The following is a 16385-nucleotide window of genomic DNA, read 5'->3' on the forward strand; positions in this document are numbered from 1 at the left end:
TGTAACATTGTTTTTGCAATTGTAATGTGCAGTTTCTCACGAACATTTTGATTTATTGACAGACCCCTCCACCCTTAACCAAATACTGTATGTAGGGGTTTGGAGCAACCAACTGTCCAGGCACTGCTTTCCTCAGACAACCGTGTCAAACTGATTTTCAAGCCTGACTAACTTGTGTGAGTTTGTAAAGGAATTTGATGCTTTCTTAGATGCATAGCTTCCAAATTGAAGGACCAATGTGTACGTTAATAACCTACAGTAATACTTTTTTGATTTTCCGTGAAATTGTTAAAAGTGGAAATTCAAATCGGTACCTTCCCAAAGTATTAGTGCCTTTCGATGGTGCCATAGCCATACTTCTGTCATCATTTTTCTTATAAACCACTTCATTCAGGTATCTTTAAATCAGTATACTCTAGGCTGACACCTGGCTTTGGAACACACTTTTCCATCGTAAAGACAGAGCACTGGAGTATGTTTTTTATATACCATAAAAGATTTTAGAATGCTAGCTTTAGGTTTTCAGCAAAGCTTAAAGAGATATGGTCTAGATCAAATTAGTTAATTCTGTGTTTTCTCAGGAATCTTGACTTAAAACATTTCTGTTTTAAAATAAATTAAAAAAATACTTGCAATTAAATTGAAATGTTCTTTGCTTTTTTCCACATTTACAAGTATAACTACTATGATTTTATCTGTGCCATACTATCTCATGCAACTGAACTATCCAGGCATGACTAATCTTCAAAATGAAAGAATCCTTTATTTCAGAATATTAGGCTTTCAACAGTAAGATTTTACTGGCCAGGTGTGGTCACTCACACCTGTAATCCCAGCAATTTGGGAGGTCTGGGAGGTCAAGGCGGTGGATCGCTTGAGTCCAGGAGTTCAAGACCAGCCTGGACAACATGGCAAAACCCCATCTCTACCAAAAATACAAACGTCAGCCAGCTGTGGTGGCGCATGCCTGTAGTCCCAGCTACCTTGGGGGCTGATGAGGGAGAATCACTTGATCCCGGAAAGGCTGCAGTGAGCCAAGATCACGCCACTGCACTCCAGCCTGGGTGATAAAACAAGACCCTGTCTCAAAAAAAAAAAAAAAAAAAACAAGAAAAAACAAGAAAAGAAAGAAAAAAGGTTTTATTGTTATAGGTTTTCTTGGGGGTTTTTTTTTGAGATGGAGTCTCGCTCTGTCGCCCAGGCTGGAGTGCAGTGGTGTGATCTGGGCTCACTGCAACCTCCGTCTCCTGGGTTCAAGTGATTCCCCTGCCTCAGCCAGCCGAGTAGCTGGGACTACAGGCGTGTGCCACCATGCCCAGCTAATTTTTTGTATTTTTAGTAGAGATGGCGTTTCGCCATGTTAGCCAGGATGGTCTGTATCTCCTGACCTCATGATCTGCCTGCCTTGGCCTCCCAAAGTGCTAGGATTACAGGCATGAGCCACCGTGCCTAGCCTATTGTTGTAGTTTTTAAGAGGTTGTATCCTTATTATGTTCGTAATATCTTACAAAAGATTAAAATTAACAACAAAAAAAAAGAGGATATCTTCTCTGCTAATAGACTAAGTCAACACTGCCCTTTTGAATCTTAATCTTGACTAGGTTAATAATTGTGGAATTTGAAAGCTACTCCTAAATTTAGGGTAATTTATATCTCTTTAGAAATAATTGGTGTTTTTCTTTTTGTTGGTTTTTTTTTTTTTTTTTGAGACATAGAGTTTTGCTCTTGTTGCCCAGGCTGGAGTGCAGTGGTGCAATCTTGGTTCACTGCAACCTCCACCTCTCAGGTTCAAGAGATTCTCCTGCCTCAGCCTGCTGAGTATCTGGGATTAACGCCTGGCTAATTTTTGTATTTTGTTTAGTAGAGATGGGGTTTCGCCATGTTGGCCAGGCTGGTCTCGAACTCCTGACCTCAGGTAATCCACCTACCTTGGCCTCCCAAAGTGCTGGAATTACAGGCGTGAGCCACCGCGCCCAGCCAGAAATAGGTTCTTAAGCACCTGTTTCACATGGCCACATTTTAATAAATTTACTTACTATGAATATTGGAGAGTCCCCACTATATCACAAGTTAAAATTTAAGTTTTACTATTTAGATGTAGTTTTTTCCTCTTAATTTACTCTACATTGAAGGTTTTTATTTCTTAGTATCTGAACACTTTAGAATTAAACTCTCTTGGAGAGAAACCTGACAATTATGATTCTGTGCTTCAGTATGGTCAATATCTACGTCTCCTTTATGTTTCACTTAAATTGTGATATTAAAATGACATTAGGTGGGTCACATACTTGGTGTAAAAAATAAAAAAGAAATATTAAAAATTTAAAAAGGTATTAGGAAAAGTTGTAAGTAAGGTTATATGACCCATTAAAAAAAAAGCTAGGAAGTTGCAGACAGTTAATTACTTGTCCTGTTTTTGATCAAGGAAGTTAGGTTTTATACACAGAAGGTTGATTTGGTGTCTGACATTGGAACTGAATGGAGATAGTACTTTATTAGTCTCTGGAGAAAAAATCTTATTTTATATAGTCTGAGAGATAACATATATGAATTAGACAGAAATATAGCAGATGTTAAGGACCAAATGAGTAGTATAGAAAAATGCTACAGTTCAGAGTAGTGATTGATCAGTGAAGCCTGGAACATCTTAGTGAAGATGTAGGACTTGGGCTAGTCCTTGAAGAAAAGGGAGACATTTATTTGTAATGTTTTGCAATAATTTCCCACCAAGAAGATGAGACGTTTTTTAGAACTACTATGTTGGATTTGTAAATGGTATGCATGTTAACCAAACAGTGCCCTGGGAGCTTAGTTATTCTTGACATAAATTGGTAAAAAAGAACCAAGTATGAATTACTGCTAAAATTTACCTCATTTATATCATTTAAAAATTATATTAATATGATTATAAGACATAATGTCATTAACATTTTAACCTGTGATTAAGTCTTAATATTTTGGTTTTATTGAATCTTAACAAATTTCAGTTTTTATTTTCAGCATATACTTTTAATTACTAGGCTTATAAACTCCCAGTACTATATTAAGGACTATTTTCAGTTTATATCTGATTTTTTCAAAGAAGGATGTGCATACTTTGTTTGCCTTTTTAAAAACCCTGACTTTTATTATGTATAAGAATTGAGCTTCCATTAATGACAGTTTATTTAAAAATTGTAGTAAGTTCTGTGACAACTTATAAATGTCATAAAGAACATGTAGTTTTGGATTCTTCTATGTTTCTAAAATGTGGAATTAATTTATACTTAGGGAATGTTGGATTTTATTTTGTGTTACTTAATTCCTTTCCCTTCATAGCCTGTACAGGTCAGAAAAGAGTGAAAGATGCTCAGGGAGGAGGAAGTTCATCAAAAAAGCAGAAAAGAAGCCATAAAGCAACAGTGGTAAACAACAAAAAGAAGGGAAAAGGCAGTAAGTGTGAAATCTCTAATTTTTAAAATATAAAAATAATAGCTGATAATTTTACCCCCAGTAAGAAAATGGTATTCAGGGAACGGGATAGTACACTATTTTGATTTTGTCTGTACACTCAAAAAAAGTCACACAAATTCTGTAAGGTTACTTGCTTTAAAAAAAAAAAAAAAAAAAAAAAACATGCACTAGGAGAAATACCTAATGTAAATGATGAGTTGATGGGTGCAGCAAACCAACATGGCACATGTATACCTATGTAACAAACCTGCACATCGTGCACATGTACCCTAGAACTTAAAGTATAATAATAAAAAGAAAAAAGAATTTCTGCAAAAACAAAACAAAACAAAAAAAACACAGGTTTTCTAATCTTAGGTAAATTCTAGTTTTAAGCAAGTTGGTGTTATTCAGCGGTGGTATTGATTGCTGATGAAAAATCAAGTAATCTGTTTTTGAAATAATAGCCAATATATTATAAACATCAACATATTTGTTACCTTTGTATTCCACAGTTCTTTTCACTTGCTATAAAATGTATCACACATTGTGAAATATTTCAACTATATGTTATTTTTATTACAGTGAAATTGATTGCTTAGTAATTCTTCAAGGGAAAATCAGCATAGAAGTATAACAATCAAGATAACTTTAGAACTATAATTCCAACAACTCCAGTCTACAACATTTGTCTTTGGTACTCTATATTATGTGACCTGAGAGTAACTACAAACAATACTTTTTGCTAAGTATGCTCCAACTTTAGCAACGACTCCGTGCATCAATCCACAGAAAATATATATACTGTATTTCTTCTGAGGGCTGCACATTTTATCTCTCTTTTGTAGACAAAGTAAGAAGCAGAAAATATGTAAAGAATTTTTTTTCAGGTGCCCCACACTGACCTCCTGCTGCTCTTCCAGGAGACTCCTGCCACCTCCACTGCCTGACCTTTGCTAGCAGCCGGCTTGGCTGCACTTCAGTGCAGAAAAGGGTTATTCGGCCAGCTCCCCGAGGTTCTGCTGAGCCCATATGACTTCCAGGCGGTGAATATGGCGTCCCTGGGGCCCCGGGCGGCTGTGCTCAGCAAGGCCATGAAAGCCAGGCTGAGACAGTCCACTGCATAGAGTGGGGCCAAGCCTTGGGTGGCTTAGCTAGGAGTTGCCAGGGGTTCCAGAGCAGCAGTGGGGGAGCTGGGAGGGAATTTGTGTATATGTGTCAACCAGTGGTGGAGTTTCTTTATTCCCAAAATTTCACAGTGGGAGGAGTTGCTGCTATCTACCTTTACTATTTGGAATAATTTCTGGCTTTGAGAGTTTAACTCCTTTTTTTTTTTTTTTTTTTTTTGGTGATGTTGTTAAGTGAAAAATCAGTAAATATATGCCAAATCAGTCAGTCATCAATTATTTGGTGTAACTGGTAGGATATTTAAAGTGTTTTTTCTTTCACTGTGATGTTTTTGTCTTCAAGAGTTTACTATTTAAATGACATTTCCTAAGAGAGCGCATCTTCAATGAGTTATTTAGTATATTCATATAATACAGAGATATAGTGTTCTCCCATTTTACTTATTGGGATTCTGCCGTGGTAAATCAGAATGAGTTAACCATTCAAGAGAATAATTTAGTAACATGAATTAATTCTGATGGAATCTAAACTAATACTTTGTATCCAGAAAGAGGTTATCTATGGAAATACTAATCCCATCACCTACCTGTTCACATGGTAAGCTGTCAAGGTCAAGTATTTCCATTTTAGTGCTGAAGTTTAATTAGCAATAGCAGTTGTAACATAATTGTTACACAGACTTCTGAATTGTTCATAAAATACTGAATATTTTATTAGGGTGAAACTGATTATTTTAGTCAACCCACAGCATAGGAGTTATTTAAGAGTAATTTCATTATACATATCAAACTTCAGAGTTTATTCCCGAGGAGTTCTTTATTGAATATGATGATTGTGCATCATTATTTGTTTGTGGCCAAAGGAGCAGGAAAATGTTGCATATACCCAATGTTACATATTCATTGTAGAGGTTTCTACAATTAATCATTTTAAAAGATGATATATTTTATGTATTAACATAATAGAGTAAAAAGCCATTCAGATGATTACTGTATATTTGACAGTCTACCAAGCATAATGATAGATTAGTGTGAGTGATTTTAAAAGTATATATATTATTGGCAGTTCAGGTAAGAAGAGTTTTTTGTTTTTGCTTTTCCTAAGATGCTGCTGCATTTGTATATGATTTTCCAGGTTTCTAGGCAGGTTGTTTTCTGTAGGACTAAATTCAAATGGCTAATTTTAAATTACCTACTAAAATCTGTGACAAATTTATTGTTACATTTTTGTTTATTAAATCTTTTCTTTCTCTTTCAGCAAATAGTAGTGATAGTGAAGAACTTTCAGCTGGTGAAAGTATAACTAAGAGTCAGCCAGTCAAATCAGTTTCCACTGGAATGAAGTCTCATAGTACCAAATCTCCCGCAAGGACGCAGTCTCCAGGAAAATGTGGAAAGAATGGTGATAAGGATCCTGATCTCAAGGAACCCAGTAATCGATTACCCAAAGTTTACAAATGGAGTTTTCAGATGTGTAAGTGACATGTTAAATTGACAAGCATACAAACTTCATCCTAGTAACTCTTTTTGTTTTGTTTTGTTTTTGTTTTTAGAGACAGAGTCTCGCTTTGTCACCAGGCTGGAGTGCGGTGGTGCGATCTTGGCTCACTGTAATCTTCAGCCTCCTGGGTTCAAGCCATCCTCCTGCCTCAGCCTCCCAAGTAGCTGGGATTACAGGCACGTGCCACCACACCCAGCTAATTTTTTTGTGTGTTTAGTAGAGACAGGGTTTCACCATGTTGGCCAGGATGGTGTCCATCTCCTGACCTCATGATCCGCCCGCCTCGGCCTCCCAAAGTGCTGGGATTACAGGCATGAGCCACTGCGCCTGGCCTTTTTTTTTGAGACAGAGTCTCTCTGTCGCCCAGGCTAGAGTGCAGTGCAGTGGCATAGTCTCTGCTCACTGCAACCTCCATCTCCCTGGTTCAAATGATTATCCTGCCTCAACCTCCCGAGTAGTTGGGATTACAGACGCCCACCACCACACCTGGCTAATTTTTTTGTTGTTGTTGTATTTTTAGTAGACATGGGGTTTCACCATGTTGGCCAGGCTGGTCTCGAACTCCTGACCTCAGGTGATCCATCCGCCTCTGCCTCGCAAAGTGCTGGGATTTTGGGCATGAGCCACCATGCCCAGCCCCAATCCTAGTAACTCTTCACGCCAATACTCTGAAAAAGAGGCTTTACCAAACTTAATAGATGTACTAATGTGCAATGTATAGACCTTATTTGGATCCCGATTTGAATAAATAAATTGGTTAAAGAAAAATTTTAAGGCAGTTGAGGCAAATGCTAACACTGACTAGATATTTCTGATATGGCTGGGCGCAGTGGCTCATGCCTGTAATCCCAGCACTTTGGGAGGCTGAGGTGGGTGGATCACGAGGTCAGGAGTTCGAGACCAGCCTGACCAGCATGGTGAAACCCCCGTCTCTACTAATAAAACAAAAAATTAGCTGCGCGTGGTGGCACACGCTTGTAGTCCCAGCTACTCAGGAGGCTGAGGCAGGAGAATTGCTTGCACCTGGCAGGTGGAGGTTGCAGTGAGCCGAGGTCGCGCCACTGCACTCCAGCCTGGGCGACAGAGTGAGACCCCATCCCAGAAAAAAAAAAAAAGATACTTCTGCTATGATGTCGGTAATTTGATTTAACAGTATCTGGTGTTAGGGGTGAGGAATGGATAGGGGTGCAGATGATACAGGTTTTGCCATAAATTGATGATTACTGAAGCTGGATAATGAGTACATGGGGTTCACTATCCTTCTCTCTATACTTTTGTATATGTGAGAAATCTTTATAAATCTTCATTTAAAAAAGGTATATGTATATATATATGTTTTAGGTATACATATATATATATATATATTTTTTTTTTTTTTTTAAATAGAGACGAGGTCTCATTATGTTGCCCAGGCTAATCTTGAACTGCTGAGCTCAAGACAGAGCTGATCCTTCCACCTCTACTTCCCAAAGTGCTAGGATTACAGGTGTGAGCCACCACACCCAGCCAATATGTATATATTTTTAATACTACTTTAGAGTTTTTCACACAAGGAAATACCTTAAGTATTCTTAGGAGATTGAAGATTACTTTAGAGCTTTTTAAAATTGCCTTCTAATTTAAATTTTTACACACTCTTTAAAAAAACCTAAAAAATAACAGAACAGAAGAGAAAAATTTATCCACAGTCTTGTTACTCACAAAGTGTGTACAATTTAGCATTTTGGTGTCTTTCCAGGTTTTTTGTTTTGTTTTGTTTTTGTGTTTTTGTTATTTTTAGACAGAGTCTCACTCTGTTGCCCAGGCTAGCGTGCAGTGGCACAATCTTGGCTCACTCCAACCTCCACCTTCCAGATTCAAGCGATTATCCTGCCCCAGCCTCCCGAGTAGCTGGGATTACAGGCACCCGCCACCATGCCCAGCTAATTTTTGTAGTTTTAGTAGAGACAGGGTTTCACCATCTTGGCCAGGCTGGTATCGAACTCCTGACTTCGTGATCTGCCCACCTTGGCCTCCCAAAGTGCTAGGATTACAGGTGTGAGCCACCGTGCCCAGCCCCAGTTTTATTTTTAAGTGAAGTGTGATTTTTTACTGTGGTAATACTGTATATGGATGTGGATATATGTAGATCTTAAGGTGTTTAATGCTGTACATATTCATTCAACAAATATTGTGCATTTATTATGTGCCAGGCATTGTTCTAGGCTAGATAAAAAATTTGGAAAACAAATATTTCAGAAGCCTTAGTTTTTTAGTTCATCTGCCTCAACCTTATTCAGCAGCCATGCTCGATGTTCTCTCCTTTTTGTATGTTAAAATTTTCTTTAAAAATGTCTGTTAATGAAAACTTTAAATTTATAGCGGACCTGGAAAATATGACAAGTGCCGAACGCATCACAGTTCTTCAAGAAAAACTTCAAGAAATCAGAAAACATTATCTGTCATTAAAATCTGAAGTAGCTTCCATTGATCGGAGGAGAAAGCGTTTAAAGAAGAAAGAGAGAGAAAGTAAGTATTTTTACTTTATTTTTATTTATTTATTTATTTTGAGACAGAGTTTCGCTCTTGTCGCCAGGCTGGAATGCAATGGCGCAATCTCGGCTCACTGCAACCTCCACCTCCTGGGTTCAAACAGTTCTCCTACCTCAGCTTCCTAAGTAGCTGGAATTACAGGCATGTACCACCAAGCCCGGCTAATTTTGTATTTTTTAGGTAGAGACAGGGTTTCGCCATGTCAATCAGGCTGGTCTCTAACTCCTGACCTCAGGTGATCTACCTGTCTTGGCCTCCCAAAGTGCTAAGATTATAGGCGTGAGCCAAGAGTGCCCTGCCAGTATTTTTACTTTATTTAAACATAAACCAGAATTTCTCACTCTGCAGTTAGACTGCCATGACTTTGTCTATTTTCAGGCAAATTCTTTAATTTCTTTATCTTATTTTCCTCATCTCTAAAGTGAAATTAGCTCAAATAAAAAAATTATTTCAGATCATAATATTCACTTTCATAGAGTTTATACTCTACCAAAAACATCCTAATAAGATAATTTCAGATATTGAAAGCACTATGAAGAAAATGATGTTAAGGTAGTGATTGGATGGGTTACTTTAGATTACAAATGGTCAGTATATTTTTGTTGATACCTGAATGACATGAGGAAGTGAGATAAATTAAAATCTGGGAGGAGGCCGGGCACAGTGGCTCATGCCTGTAATCCCAGCACTTTGGGAGGCCGCGGTGGGTGGATTGCCTGAGGTCAGGAGGTCGAGACCAGCTTGGCCAACATAGTGAAACCCCGTCTCTACTAAAAAATACAAAAAATTAGCTGTGCGTGGTGGCGGGTGCCTGTAATCCCAGCTACTTGGGAGGCCGAGGCAGGAGAATTGCTTAAACCCAGGAGGCAGATGTTGCAGTGAACGGAGATCATGCCATTGCACTCCAGCCTGGGCAACAAGAGCTAAACTCTGTCTCAAAAAAAAAAAGACATCCAGAAACTCCTTCTAAACAATGTTTTGTAAATATAGTCACCACAAATTCTTTATAATGAATGATTTTGCTAAATAGAGCCTCTCTACTGGGTTAGCATTAAAAGTCGGTTCCTAAATACTATTTTAAGAAAAATCCATAGGAAAATGCTTATCCTGGTTACCAAAGAAATGCAAATCAAATAAGGTATCATTCTTTTTTTTGGAGATGGAGTTTTGCTCTGTCGCCCAGGCTGGAGTGCAGTGGCACGATCTCAGCTCACTACAACCTCCGCCTCCTGAGTTCAAGCGATTATCCTGCCTCAGCCTCCCGAGTGGCTGGGATTACAAGCGTGCTGCCACGCCCAGCTAATTTTTTATTTTTAGTAGAGATGGGGTTTCACCATGTTGGCCAGGATGCAGGATGGCTCGATCTCTTGACTTCGTGATCTGCCTGCTTCAGTCTCCCAAAGTGCTGGGATTACAGGCATGAGCCACTGCGACTGGCCCAAATAAGGTATCATTCTTACCAAAAAAATTAAAACTAAAACCAATGCAGGAACAGTGTAGTGAAATATATAAGTTATGAGTTGTAATATAGTAGAATATTACTCAACTTTGAAAAGAAAAGGATCTGTATGTGCTGATATGGAACAATCTCTTAAAATATATTGTTTAAAAAAAAGTCAGACACTGAACTATGCTTCCACTTGTGTGTGTGTGGTTTTTTTTTTTTTTTTTTTTTGAGACGGAGTCTCGGTCAGTCACCAGGCTGGAGTGCAGTGGCACGATCTTGGCTCACTGCAACCTCTGCCTTCCGGTTCAAGCGATTCTCCTGCCTCAGCCTCCCGGGTAGCTAGGACTACAGGTGCGTGCCACCATGCCCAGCTAATTTTTGTAATATTATTATTAATTTTTGAGACAGAGTCTCTCTCTGTCATCCAGGCTGGAGTCTAGTGGTGCAATCTCGGCTCACTGCAAGCTCCGCCTCCCGGGTTCACGCCATTCTCCTGCCTCAGCCTCTCTAGTAGCTGGGACTACAGGCGCCCACCACCACATCTGGCTAATTTTTTGTATTTTTAGTAGAGACTGAGTTTCATTGTGTTAGCCAGGATGGTCTCGATCTCCTGACCTTGTGATCCACCCACCTAGTCCTCCCAAAGTGCTGGGATTACAGGCGTGAGCCACCGTGCCCGGCCTCCACTTATGTTTTTAAAGGTGTTGCTATATCTACATATTTTAAATTTGCATATCATATCTCTAGATTCTAGAGATAAAATTCCTGTAGAACAGGGGTTGCAAACATTTTCTGTAAAGAGACAATAAATATGTTAGGCTTTGTGGGCCATGTGGTCTCTGTAGAAACTACTTATCTCTGCCATGGTAAGTGTGAAATCTCCCATAGGCAATATGTAAACAAATAGGCATGGCTGTGTTCCAGTACAATTTTTCTTTCCAAAGACAAGTAAGCCAGATTTGCCCCTGGGGTAGTTTTTTTGCCAGCCTTTTTTCTAGAGTTGTAATGAATATGAATCAACTGGTAGCAATGGGGAAGGGAATTTGGGTGATTAGGAGGTTCCTGGATGAGAATGAGATTTGCTTTTCTATCCTATTACCCCTGTACTGAATGAATTTTTTAAATCTGTGCATGTATTTAAAAATATTAATTTATGAACACTAATTTATAACAGAGAGGCCGGGCGCGATTGCTCACACCTGTAATTCCAGCATTTAGGGAAGCCAAGGCAGGCAGATCACCTGAGTTCAGGAGTTCGAGACCAGTCTGGCCAACATGACGAAACCCCATCTCTACTAAAAATAGAAACATTAGCCAGACGTGGTGGCGCATGCCTGTAATCCCAGATACTCAGGAGGCTGAGACAGGAAAATTGCTTGAACCCAGGAGGCAAAGGTTGCAGTGAGCTGAGATTGTACTGCTGCAGTCCAGCCTGGGCAACAGAGCAAGACTCCCATCTCAAAGGAAAAAAAAAAAAAAAGGAGGCTGAGGCAGGAGAATGGCGTGAACCTGGAAGGCGGAGCTTGCAGTGAGCCGAGATCGCACCACTGCACTCCAGCCTGGGTGACAGAGTGAGACTCCGTCTCAAAAAAACAAACAGGCTGGGCGCGGTGGCTCACACCTGTAATCCCGGCATTTTGGGAAGCTGAGATGGGCGGATCATGAGGTCAGGAGATCGAGACCATCCTGGCTAACATGGTGAAACCCCATCTCTACTAAAAATACAAAAAAATTAGCCGGGCGTGGTGGCGGGCGCTTGTAGTCCCAGCTACTGGGGGTGCTGAGGCAGGAGAATGGCGTGAACTCGGGAGGCAGAACTTTTAGTGAGCCAAGATCGAGCCACTGCACTCCAGCCTGGGCGACAGACAGAGCGAGACTTTGTCTCAAAAAACAAACAAACAAACAAAAAAACGAAAAAAGGAAACAGTGAGAGACTTCCTCTGATGAAAATAACTAATGTGTTATTTGCTTTGTAAACCTAGTGGCGGAGAATGCAACAGTTGAGCTATGCACTGTTTTGATCCAACTTGAAGAAGCAATTAAGCCTCCCACTCTTGTCACCATTTACATGTACAAGAAAACTCCTAAGTACAGAAAGATGGAGGGATTAGGAGGGGACAAATGATTTTTGGATGGATTGCAGATTTTTCCTGTTTTGATACTTGTTTCACTGTTACAAAAAGTGTATTCTGTATTTTATTTCTGTGTCTTGTAGACTAGGCACAGTTCTTTCCCTCTTTGACCCACGCAGGAGCCTTCCCTGGTCTGTCCTTTTCATTACTTCTGTAGTTGGGCACTGTCTAGCTTCTTGAGCTACACTAGCTTTTCCTTTCTTCACATTATAGTACTGTGAGAATTGACCACTGTTGTTGTAAGCTAAATGATTTTGGACAATACAGCGGAATTTTAGTTCAGAGGACTAGTATTTTCTGTCTATTGTTAGACATAAATTTTTATTAAGCTCTTGGTTTGGTCTCCCTTTTCCCTAGGTGCTGCTACATCCTCATCCTCCTCTTCACCTTCATCCAGTTCCATAACAGCTGCTGTTATGTTAACTTTAGCTGAACCGTCAATGTCCAGCGCATCACAAAATGGAATGTCAGTTGAGTGCAGGTGACAGCAGGACTTGCTAAAGCACTTTGCACTTAATGGCTGTTGAGGGCCACTTTTTTTTTATACTGCACAGTGGCACAAAAAAATATCAGACAAGCACTATTTTATATTTAAAAATTGTTTCTTGACAAGCTGACTTGGCACTTAAGTGCACTTTTTTATGAAGAAAAAGTACAATGAACTGCTTTTCCTCAAGCAATAATTGTTTCCAACTTGTCTGGGAATTGTGTGTCTGGTAACTTGAAGGCCTTCCACTGTGGCAAATGGAGGCTTTTCACTGCCTGTAGAGACAATACAGTAAGCATAGTTAAGGGGTGGGTCAGAACATGTTAAGATAACTTACTGTATATGTATTCCCTTGTATTTTGTTAAAGCTGGAACATTTGATATTTTTCCATTTATTTATGAAAAAATATGAACCTATTTTCATTTGTACAAGGTAATTGTTTTTTAAAGCAAGTCACCTTAGGGTGGCTTTAATTGTATAAGTCAAGCACATGTAATAAATTCAAAACCTGCAGTTAACAGGATATTAGACATCAATCCTGGTAACCAAATATTAAAGATTCTCTTTAAAAAAGACTGAACATGTTTACAGGTTTGAATTAGGCTAAAAGGTCTTGCAGTGGCTTTTCATGGCCCTTCAAATTGGAATGGAACTACTGTACTTTGCCATTTTTCTATAAATCAGTATTTTTTTTTAATTTTGATATACATTGTGTGAAAAAAGAAAATGGCTAATAAACTGTATTAAATCTTAAACAATGTATAAAGATTGTACTTAGCCAGTTCAAAGTGTATATTTATTCATAATGAATTATAACAGTTATATTTTTGTGTTTTCTTGTAAATGTTTCTTTTCCCTTAAATACAGATAATTCATTTGTATTGCTTATTTTATTATGAGCTACAACAAAAGGACTTCAGGAACAAGTAATGTATTAGTATGGTTCAAGATTGTTGATAGGAACTGTCTCAAAAGGATGGTGGTTATTTTAAATATAAATAGCTAATGGGGGTGGTAGGCCTATAAAATTAAATGCCTTGTATAAAATCCAAAATGAATGCAAAATTGTTTTCACTTGTATTGACTTTATGTTGTATGATTCCAATCTCTGTTCTGTTTGGCACTTGTATTTAATTCTTCACCTTTGTAAGACATTTGTATATTGCGGATGTGTTCATTCAAGCTATTTAATATCTGGCACTGTTAATACACAGTACTTTATTGTACAGACTGTTTTACTGTTTTAATTGTAGTTCTGTGTACTTTTTTTGGATGGGGCTGGCATGTTTTCTTTGTTTTCTGGCAATACGACGTGGGAATTTCAATGCGTTTTGTTGTAGATGCTAACGTGTCAGAATCCTTTACATTCAACTTTTCTAAGAAAAGCATTTTCAGTCTTGTAGTGTGTGCTTACAGTAACTAATTTTGTTGAAAATGGTTTCAAGTTATTCAAATTTGTACAGGACTGTAAAGATTTGTTGACAGCAAAATGTTGAAGAAAAAAGCTTATAGAATAAAAGCTATAAAGTATATATTAGGATCTGCAAACAATGAAGAATTATGTAATATATTGTACAAATGTAAGCAAAGGCTCTGAAATAAAATGCCATAGTTTGTGAATCCTTGATTTTTGTTTCTAAAAGATTTAGTAATTTTAGTTCATTTCTGTATGTGATGACTGACTGGAACATACATATCCAGCACGTATTATCACAGGGGATTAATTGATACACAAAAAAGGGAAGATTCTACCTATGAAAATTAAAAGTCCATTAATCAGATAAGGAATGTATTAGGCATTCTTTTTTTTTTTTTTTTGGACACGGAGTCTTGCTCTGTCACCCAGGCTAGAGTGCAGTGGCGCAATCTCAGCTCACTGCAACCTCTACCTCCCGGGTTCAAGCAATTCTCCAGCTTCAGCCTTCCGAGTAGCTGGGATTATAGGCATCTGCCAGCACTCCTGGCTAATTTTTGTATTTTTAGCAGAGTCGGGGTTTCACCATACTGGTCAGGCTGGTCTCAAACTCCTGACCTGATGTGATCCACCCACCTTGGCCTCCCAATGTGCTGGGATTACAGGCGGGAGCCAACACACCCAGCCTAGGCATTCTTTTATCTTTGCACACACTATTTTGCTTGAGTCTGAATTTAAATATTTTTCTTATCACTTGAAGAATTGTCCAAATTTGAAAATTAAGTTTTTTTTTAAAATTTATTTAACACTTGAAACCATTACCAGCGGCTTTAAAAAATTTTTAATTTAGTTAGATCTTTCCGGGTCTTTTATACTTCAGTGTGTTCTATTGCACGTTGCAATCATCTGGACATTGTTAAAAGTATATTCAGTACTCACACCCCACTCCCAAGGAGTTATATTTAATTGGTTGGGGGTAGTACCTGGATGTTGATCTTTAATTTTTAAAGGTCTCTAGTGATATTAATATGCATCTGGGTTGAGAAACACTGCTTTGCCGCAAACTTTTAAAAATCTATAATCTAGTTTTTTGGCCCCACTTATTGGACTTTCTACCAACAGAAAACCTTTCTTGGCTGGGCGCAGTGGCTCACACCTGTAATCCTAGCACTTTGGGAGGCCGAGGCAGGCGGATCACGAGGTCAAGAGATCGAGACCATCCTGGCCAACATGGGGAAACCCTATCTCTACTAAATATACAAAAAAAAAATTAGCCAAGCGTGGTAGTGGGCGCCTGTAGTAGAGGTTGAGGCAGGAGAATGGCATGAACCTGGGGGGCGGAGCTTGCAGTAAGCCGAGATCGCGCCACTGCACTCCAGCCTGGGCAACAGAGCGAGACTCCGCCTCAAAAAAAAAAGAAAACCTTTCTTTAATACAGAGAGAGGCCGGGCGTGGTGGCTTAATGCCTGTAATCCCAGCACTTTGGGAGGTTGAGATGGGTGGATCACCTGAGGTCAGGAGTTCGAAACCAGCCTGACCAACATGGTGAAACCCTGTCTCTACTAAAAATGCAAAATTAGCCGGTCGTGGTGGCGCATGCCTGTAATCCCAGCTACTAGGGAGGCTGAGGCAGGAGAATCGCTTGAACCTGGGAGGCGGAGGTTGCAGTGAGCCGAGATTGCACTCCAGCCTGGGCAACAAGATTGAAACTCCGTCTCAAAACAACAACAACAACAACAACAACAACAAAAAACGAGAAAGGAAATCAACTTTTTTAAGGCCTAGAAAGCTTAAATACATATTTTTTAAAGCATCTTTGTGGTGGCCCTTTATTTTCACAAAGATTAGTTTAAGGGATGATATTTTAAATCTGTGGAACGGTGCTTCCCAAAATGAATTCCTAGAATACCGGTCCCTGGAAATGCTCTGGGAATTTATAACCAAATATATTTTGGAAAATCTATGTATAGCACATTCTTAGAGAATCACAGTGTTTGCACATTAAAAACTTTGAGAAGGCCTGTGAAGAGATACCTGCCTAATAACTTCCTTTACCCTACTGTTTTCAATCCTACCTAATCATGAAACCCTGTTTTTTGAGGAGCTCTTAATATCACGTACTGAGTATGTTATAGAAACAGTGCTGAATAGGGGAATTATTCCAAATTTCGGTGGAGTCGAGATTTAATAACTTTGTGCCTCTCTGTCTCGCCTGCCTTCTTGTTCTACGTCCTACCTTCTTAAGAGGGTTTGAGGATTTTATTGAATTAGTAGAATTGACCTATGTCTACTTCTGGTCACCTAAACTAGAC

General features: G+C 39.0%; 1 protein-coding gene across 6 annotated transcripts in view; it reads left to right on the plus strand.

Annotated features, from left to right (window-relative positions):
- Window positions 1-14279, plus strand: part of ARID4B (AT-rich interaction domain 4B) — a 162549-nt gene extending 148270 nt beyond the window's left edge. For all 6 annotated transcript variants that reach the window (XM_003824491.5, XM_003824492.5, XM_063595469.1 and 3 more), the window contains 4 exons: window positions 3319-3432; window positions 5818-6033; window positions 8422-8568; window positions 12529-14279. In XM_003824491.5, the coding sequence (XP_003824539.1) occupies window positions 3319-3432; window positions 5818-6033; window positions 8422-8568; window positions 12529-12656 (605 nt within the window). In that variant the 3' untranslated portion in view covers window positions 12657-14279. The remainder of the gene's footprint in view (window positions 1-3318; window positions 3433-5817; window positions 6034-8421; window positions 8569-12528) is intronic.
- Window positions 14280-16385: the final 2106 nt, after the last annotated feature.

This window comes from Pan paniscus, chromosome 1 (genome assembly GCF_029289425.2).
Source record: "Pan paniscus chromosome 1, NHGRI_mPanPan1-v2.0_pri, whole genome shotgun sequence".
Classification (NCBI taxonomy): Eukaryota; Metazoa; Chordata; class Mammalia; order Primates; family Hominidae; genus Pan; species Pan paniscus.